Source organism: Solanum lycopersicum, chromosome 6 (genome assembly GCF_036512215.1).
Source record: "Solanum lycopersicum chromosome 6, SLM_r2.1".
NCBI classification, from domain to species: Eukaryota; Viridiplantae; Streptophyta; class Magnoliopsida; order Solanales; family Solanaceae; genus Solanum; species Solanum lycopersicum.
Genome location: NC_090805.1, coordinates 37,100,695 through 37,109,252, shown reverse-complemented (window position 1 = coordinate 37,109,252; position 8,558 = coordinate 37,100,695). Strand labels below are relative to the sequence as shown.

Genomic DNA, 8,558 nt, shown 5'->3' with positions numbered 1-8,558 from the left:
GGAGTGGGTGGTGATAAACCAGCAGGGAATTTCATAAAAACCTCTTCTTGTAAATCACCATGTAGAAAAGCGTTATTAACATCTAACTGAGAAATGTTCCAATTCTTTTTTACTGCAATGGCAAGTAAGCATCTAATGGTAGTCATCTTAACCACTGGAGAGAAAGTCTCAGTAAAATCAATGCCCTCACGTTGAGTGTCTCCCCGTACAACTAAACGAGCTTTGAACCTTTCTAAAGAACCATCTGATTTATACTTCACCCGATAAACCCATTTGCAAGGGAGAGCCTTCTTCCCAGGAGGCAAGAGAACAACTTCCCAAGTTTTGTTGGCCTCAAGTGCATCAAACTCCTTGGCCATAGCAGCTTGCCAACCAGGATGAAGAACAGCTTGAGAATAGGAGGTAGGCTCAGAAATGTATGAAGTAGAATTAAGGAGAGATTGATTTGTAGAAGATAGAGCAGAGAAAGGTAAAATAGTAGGGTCAAGAGAAACTGAAAAACATGATTCAGTAAGTTGAGATGTGACAAAAACAGAATTACATAAGTAATCAGCAAGATAAGAAGGAGGTTGTTTGACTCTATTAGACTTCCTAGTAATAGGGAGAGGGGGTGAAGGAGTTGTAGAAGAAGAAGAAATGTCGGCATGTAGAGGAGAAGATGAATGTGATGATTCGAGAGGAATTAAATCTGAAGTAGAGATATCAAAAGGATCATGATCAGGATAAGAAAGAGAATGAGGATCCGGAACAGGAAATAGATGCTTATGACTTGAAGTTGAGGAAAAAGGAAAAATAGATTCATGGAATCGAACATGTCGAGAAATAAAAACCTTCATAGTCTGAAGATTCAAAAGCCTGTAACCCTTCTTTCCAAAAGGATAACCTAAGAAAACACTTGGTATAGACCTAGGATCAAACTTTTCTCTCAATTGAGAGATAGTACAAGCATAGGTTAAACAACCAAATGTCCTAAGAGAATGATAAGAAGGAGGCTTACCAAATAAGATTTCATAAGGAGTTTTGAATTGAAGAATGCGAGATGGGAATCTGTTGATTAAAAAAGTAGCAGTGAGGATACAATCACCCCAAAAATGAATGGGCAATTTTGATTGATATAAAAGAGCTCTAGAAGTCTCAAGTAGATGTTTGTGTTTCCTTTCAACAATTCCATTTTGTTGTGGGGTGTATACACAAGTTGTCCGATGAATGATACCCTTTGAAGAAAAGAATTCTGAGATTTCAAAACTTCCCCCAAGTTCCATGGCATTGTCGGATCTGATGGTTTTAACTTGTTTACCAAATTGTCGTTCAGTCATAGCTAGAAACTGTTTTAGGACTGTAAAAGCATTTGATTTAGTGGAAAGGAGATAAGTCCAAGTAGCCCTACTAAAATCATCAACAATGGTAAGGAAATATCGAAAACCTTCAAGAGTGGGTGTTTTATATGGCCCCCAAGTATCTATGTGAATTAGATCAAAGACATTAATAGTAGATCTAAGACTTGAGAAAAATGGCATTTTAACTTGTCTGGCCTTGGCACATATATCACAAGCATCAATAGAATTACTAGAAGAATAAGAAAGAGATGAAATATTCTTCATATTACTTAAAGGCAAATGCCCCAAACGATTGTGCCATAGACTTACATCGGTAGGAACAGTAGCAGAAAAAGAAACTGAACTAGATAGGTTTCTGCTTTCATTACAAATAGTAAAAACTGAATTAGAAATACTAGGTACATCTAGAGGATTGCAACTAGTAGTAGGCTTGATAGTGTGAAGAAGATAGATCCCCTGCTTAGCCTCCCCAAGTAATATTGGCCTCTTCATTGAAGGGGCCTGCAAAACAGTTCCAAAGGAAGTAAAAAGAAGAGATGAATTAGCTCTAGAGCATATTTTGTGAACTGAAAGAAGATTGCACCTAAAACTAGGAACAAAGAGAACATCTACAACAGTAAAATTGGGTAAAATGTTGACACTTCCAGCTTGAGTGACTTTAATTCTTTCTGAATTAGGAAGATTAACAAAAACAGGAGTGAGTAGAGGGTGAATATTGAATAAAAGCTTGGAATCATGGGTCATATGCTCGGATGCTCCTGAATCTAAAATCCAGATGATAGATTTAGAAGAATGCATAGAAGTAGAAAGAGTTTGAGCTATACCAGCACAGTTAGCAGATATATGAACCTCAGAGTTTGATTCACCTTGAGTGCCTAACTTGAGGTGTTGAAAATCTTGATGCATACGACACATGTGCTGATATTGTTCCCGTGTGAATTCTTTCTCAGGGAGAGCAATTGAAGAATTTCCTGCATCAGTACCTGTGTATACTGCATTACTCTGTGTTTGAGATTTCTTTCCTTTGGTAAATTTGAAATCTGCTGGGAATCCGATCAACCTATAGCAGTTCTGTGCCGTGTGCCTTGTCTTTTTACAATAAGTGCAGAATAAGTTGTTCTTTGATTCTTCAAAATTTCCTTTCTTCTCTAATGTGTTGAATTTTTGAACCCCATATTGTTGTCTTGCAGCCATGAAAGCTGACTCAATTGGATGTTGAAAAGTGTGAATTTCTCTCTGCTTCTCATCTTGGATCAACAATGAATAAGCTTGATTGACACTTGGCAAGGGTGATATCATCAAGATATTGCTTCTAACACTAGAATATGCATCATTCAGTCCCATAAGGAACTGAATGAGCCTGCCGTCTTGATGAGATTTAAGAGTCCTATTCTTACCTCCACAAGAACAGGCACAAGTGTAATGAGCACAAGTGTCAAGACTATCCAACTCATCCCAAATCCTTTTACCTTGGTATAATAACCAGCCACATCTGAGTTTCCTTGTACCAAATCACTTAACTCTTTTTGGAGCTGAAATAATTTTGCACCATTGCACTGTCCAAACCTATCTTCAAGTTCTTTCCAAATGTCCTTAGCAGTTTTTGAATATAAGACACTTTCTGCTATATCCTTAGAAAGGGAGTTGAGTAACCATGAAATCACCATATCATTGCATCGATTCCATGCCTTATAGGTTGGTGAAGAAACAGCAGGTTCACTAAGACTTCCATCAATGAAGCTGAGTTTGTTCTTGGCAGAAAGAGCTATGAAGACTGCTCTGCGCCAGCCACCGTAGCTCTTCCCATCGAAGATTGAGTTGACAAGCACCATTCCAGGTGAATCGGATGGGTGAAGATAAAAAGGATTAGAGGCATCATTTCCTTGGTTGATCTGAATAGTTGAACTTACTGGAGTTGAACCTCCAGCCTCTCCAACTTGAGATGTGGCAGTATCACCAGCCATGAGAGGATGAGGTCAAGAAAAAAGAAGGAAAAGAAAGAGGGTCGTGATGAAGATCTTATTGCTCTGATACCATATTGAAAAGAAAGAAAGCAATTGAGGAAAATTTTCTGTTGCCTTTTCATTGAATCTGTACATGTGCATTTATACAAAGCAAAAGGAATAAAAATTTGTTACTATACTACCAGCTGTCCTTCTCTTATTTGTTTTTCTCTAACTGACTAATTGTAAATAAATAAAAACAATATTTACATATATAATGGAATATATCTGGAATATTCCTTGGACAACTGTGATGATTCTCATGATGAAATATAATACTAGTTGTCATTAAAGGCTGAGATGATTTGAAATAGGAAAGAGGATAAAAATGTCCTAAAGATGAGAGATAATCAGACTTTGTCCCTCATCTTTCGTCCATTCTCTTTGAGCTCTGAATCGAGTTCACTTCCATGGTGAAACTCAATGTTGCAATCACCAACAGACTGTACACATTCAGTATACACTGTATACGTTCATCATACATCAATATACAGGTCGAAAACGTGAGAATACAAGGCTGAGGCGGAACACATGTGTTAGGAAGCAAAATATATATGTATGTATGTATATGTATGTATGTATTAAATCTTGATTTAATGTTCTATAGGTACTGCAGACTCACAAGGATGAAAACAGAAACGTTTTTAATAAAGTAAAAATAAGTCATATCCAAAAGGTATATATATTGAGACTTTCTCACAACTTCATACCTTGCGTTTTTTCCATCTTTAGCAGTTCCATATTAATCGGTTTCATTCCGACAGTCGAGATGGTTAGCTTGGGCACTGGTCCTTAGAACGACCAAGGGAATCCTGGTCTTCTCTCCTAAAGAATTTTCCCTTTGCTACTCCCTTTCGCTACCTGGAGCCAGGTTTTTTCTTATTATAGATAACGTATGCGACTCCCGAACCCTCGATTCGATTGTTTTCCAAGAATGTTGAGCCGGGTATGTAAGCAATGTATCTGGGAGGAACAACAATAAAAGAAGGGCTTTCAGTTTTTACATATACATATATATATATATATATATATATATATATATATATATATATATATATATATATATAAACTGAGGTATTATGGGATCTAGTTCAATGGTGTAGTGACTGAAAACGGAGAAACGACATGTTTTGGCTGTATTGACTGCTCATGCAATGCTTAGCCGAAGAGAGTAGTGACGAGAACGCTGGAAGGATATATCAATTTTCAACATTTAAAGTCAAACCTAACCAAATCACACAAAATATCAGCTTTTTAATATGTTTGGTTCAGATTATGGTTTGATTTAATTTTTAACCATAATAAAGAACTTGATAGGAGTATTATTTAATTAGGGTCGGACCTATGTTGGGTCAAGAGGGTTCATATGAATCCACTTCGTAAAAAATTATATGTTATATGTAAGTATATTTGGTTTGACTTCTGAAATATACAAGTAAAAAAAAACATACCCTGTTTAACCAAATTACATTCGTTGGTCTAGTGGCATAGTGGAGTTAATACCTCAGATGGTCACTTTGTCACTCAACTATGCACTCTTCTCTTAGAAAGTCACTTAATTTTCAATCTTCACTTAAAAGTCACTCAACTATTGTTTTTCTTTCTCAGAAAGTCACTCAACTTTGAATTTTAACTCAAAAGTCACTCAACTATCTACTCTTTCCTCAAAAAGTTACTCAATCTATTAAATTATTTTTTAATTAAAAATTATTGATATTAATTATTTATATAACAAACCAAAAATTTTAAAAAATAAAAATATCATTTAAACCATTTAGTGATCCATCCACCTAACTCAATCCATTAAAAAATATGATATACTCACTTCGTCTCATTGTATGTGATAGTTTTCGGATTTCGAAATTTAAACAGGTCTATTTTTTACTATAATTTTTTTTTTATAAATTTTTAATACATTTTAAATTATGAATTATTGTTAATTATAGTACTTTTTACGTAGATTACAAATATATATAAATTTCACTTCAAAAAAAATTGAAAATTTATGCATAAATTCCCAATTAAATTTAAATTGTTTGATTATCAAAAATCTAAAAATATCACATAAATTAAGTATATTTCTTGTTGTGTGATACCAAAAATAGTACTAAAACATGTATTTAGGCTCGGTTATATGAAATGGAGAATGCTTATTGGATTCTGAAACAATCCATTATTGAAAAGCTAATAAAGTGGAGAGATAATAGTTGTGTCCGTGGACAGAAATACAAATTCATTACTCCTACTTTTTTGGGGGAAAAAAAGTAGGTTTAGTTGATGCAAATACTTGGATTTGGGTTGGCATATGCAAGAAACTCTGCATCTTTTTCCAGAAACCTAATCTCTTCCTCATCAGAAGCAACCCACAACTCTATCCCTTGTCGGCTCGCACTTTCTATAAACACAAATTGTTGCTTCGATCTAACATTAGCAGCAGGCAAATCACCCATATGAGCAACCCAAACTGGTTTTCCCCAACCAAAATTAACATCATATAGTCCCATATTGCACCAACTTGTGAATCTGTAAGTCTTTATGTTCTCATTTGTTGACAAACTCTCAAGCACCTCGCTTAGAGATTCAAACACACACTCGCTATCTATATCTGTAATTAAGTAAATAAAAGTATAAGCTCAATTTTATAATTTCAACAATTAATAAATCAAACCGTACGTACATACATACCTTTAATGTTTTCTGCAGTTAATTGGGCAAACACTTCCCTTAGCATTATTCCCAAATCAGGCAACTCATTGTTAGTGTCTAAAGGATCATAAAAGGCAAATGCTAACCAAAGAAGGTTACCAAATGTTTTTTGAGGTAATGGTGGGTCGACTCGAGGCCTTAGATTAGCCGCATGAGTGATCATTAAAGTCTTTGGTACATTATTGGCCATGAGGGCTGCACCAATCCGTTTGCAAATGAAAGCTGTCAATGCTTCAATTTTTGATGGAAATGGAACACTTTCACTTGATGTGTTAGCTTTGAGAGCTTTTATTGATTTGGAGTCAAACAAGAACCTTCTCATAGGAGATTTTGAGCCTTGGAAGTAGAAGTTGTCGAAATCCGTTATGAACTTTGTTGGTAATGAATCTATAGGAGGGAATAATGATATTGCCGAAGTGAAATCTGGATGTAGTGTTTTATCCCCTTCACCACGGCTGATTTTGGCCCATGTTTTCAAGAAGACACTCATCGTCGATGCATCTACAACCTGTTATGTTGGACAAAAAGTATAACACGAAAGGTTTACATATATACTCATGTTCCTTTTTACTTGTCAAAATTTTGAATTTTTTACTGGATTGAGAGAAACTGGATAGGCATGATCGAAAGAGGGGGCAACTCTGTCTCCGCCTCTGCTCGTGGACTCGTTAAAGCCATGGCCTAGCCTAGTTGGTGAAGGAGCCTACTATCACTTTTGAGCAATCAAGAAAAGATAATATCTTTTTACCTATTATATGCTTAATCTGTTAGAAACTTAATGTGTTGAGTAAATTGATTCTAGAATTCTATGGATAAATGGTCAAATAACTATTTCTGTTATTATTTTCTTAATATGTATCTCAAGTAAATCGAGACAAAGAAAGCATTACTCTCTCTATCTTTAGATGACACTTTCTTTTTTAATGTCAAAAAAGAATGTCAACTTCAAAATTTCAGTTTAACATAGTCATACAAAATAACAACTAAGATTTATTTTAGATCGCATAAGAATGGACGACGTAATAACCTTATGAAGCATGCAAACTCCGATGGCCATTCCACCACATTCAAATGCGGTAGTTTGTAGAGCAACAAGAGGTTGATTATAACTTGGCTCTAGGCAATTGCCTTTGAAAGGAAGAAACTTGTTAAGGAATGGAATATCAGGATTTTGAAGAAACTTTGAGAGATTAAAGTTTGCTTGAGCTTCAACGTATACAACGCCTTCGTCATTGCACTCAATGGAATAAACATCTTTAAATCTACCAGCAAGAGGGTAGTAATAACTTAAGGTTTCAGCCAAGGCAACCTGCATTGGTTTCAATTCATGATCAACGTCATCGTTAGCATTGTAAAACAAGATGACTGGAATGTATGAGCATGGAGTAAATTGGTCTATGAAAGAAATTTTGTAGTTCCTCAAATGTCGAGGAGTTGGTATACAAGGCTTAATGATTTCCTCGGAGATAACCTTAACATCCATATTTTAGTTTATCAAATATTTGTGATAATGTAACATCTCTTTGTGTGCCTCTATTTAAAGGATATTGAAATATACGATGAGAGTATAGTGGAGTGAAGTAAATGGTCAATTCATTTAATAAAATGTTCAGAGGTTGGTGACCAACTTATATCGGTAGCCTGCGAATTCATTCATTGCATGAGAATTAATTGAAATCATAAATAGGAAAAAGAAGTGTGTTTGATATTTATTTTGTTTTTTTTTGAATGATTTTGAAAGTTAAATTACGAAAAAAGGACAAGTATCAATGTGTGTTTAACATTAAGATTATTGTACAGAAAGAAACTCTTTACTTGGTTTGAAGTAATTTTATTCTTCTATTTTTATTTATTGTGTTTTTTAAGTTAACTTTTTAATAAATAATGAATATGTTAGATTTAAAAAATTAAAATGCACATGAATGTTCAAATTTTTTAATTTATTTTTGGAGCCAAAGTTTTTCACCAATTGATCCAAAAAAATTGAAAATTATTTTTTCTACCTCTATTTTCCTATATATTTTGTGTAAAAATGTTTTTATTTGTTTGTTGATATTTCTTTTTTAAAATCAGAATTTTTAGAATAGTGAATGGAAAAAGAAGTTAATGTATGAAGTGCTACAATGAATATTTATTACTTGTAGATTTGTTATATTGGTCAAATATATATTTTCAAGATTAATTATTTACTCTATCAATAGTATAATGGGAAGAATATGATAATTTGTATATTAATTTTATAAAATTACAAGTATTATAATCCAACTACTTATTGAAAGGGATGACATATAAAAAGAACGAAGGGAGTATTTTAAATATCTAACTCAAAAACTTTAATTACAATTTTAATTTAATGATTTAAAAAGTGCATATTCAAATTTTCAATCAATATTGTAAATATATTAATATTGTTGAAAAAAAAATCTTAAGTGGAACACATTAGATATCCGCTTACAGGTTGAGCAGTCAGGATCGGAGAAGGAATATGACTCATTCTTAAAACCAGCGTTCT

At 33.9% G+C, this 8,558-nt stretch overlaps 2 protein-coding genes across 2 annotated transcripts; both read right to left on the bottom strand.

The window, feature by feature from the left end:
* Window positions 1–2,671: 2,671 nt before the first annotated feature.
* On the bottom strand, window positions 2,672–3,301 carry LOC138349377 (uncharacterized). Its single transcript, XM_069299703.1, has one exon. It carries the CDS (start codon window positions 3,299–3,301, stop codon window positions 2,672–2,674), a length of 630 nt encoding a protein of 209 aa, XP_069155804.1.
* Window positions 3,302–5,400: 2,099 nt separating this feature from the next.
* LOC101250416 (stemmadenine O-acetyltransferase-like) lies at window positions 5,401–7,566 on the bottom strand. The gene is made up of 3 exons (XM_004240882.5): window positions 7,074–7,566; window positions 6,026–6,554; window positions 5,401–5,945 (listed from the first exon to the last, which is right to left on the bottom strand). The coding sequence occupies exons 1-3, from the start codon at window positions 7,527–7,529 to the stop codon at window positions 5,611–5,613; spliced, it is 1,320 nt and encodes a 439-aa protein (XP_004240930.1). The 5' UTR covers window positions 7,530–7,566; the 3' UTR covers window positions 5,401–5,610.
* Between the last annotated feature and the right edge of the window lie 992 nt (window positions 7,567–8,558).

Bases quoted from the DNA above. Each gene is read 5' to 3' on its own strand.
- LOC138349377 (XM_069299703.1), bottom strand. From the start codon at position 3,301: ATGGCTGGTGATACTGCCACATCTCAAGTTGGAGAGGCTGGAGGTTCA.
- LOC101250416 (XM_004240882.5), bottom strand. From the start codon at position 7,529: ATGGATGTTAAGGTTATCTCCGAGGAAATCATTAAGCCTTGTATACCA. The intron at 6,555-7,073 runs GTTATTACGTCG...CCAACATAACAG, and splicing joins GAGTTTGCATGCTTCATAAG to GTTGTAGATGCATCGACGAT. The intron at 5,946-6,025 runs GTATGTATGTAC...ACTTAATTACAG, and splicing joins AACTGCAGAAAACATTAAAG to ATATAGATAGCGAGTGTGTG.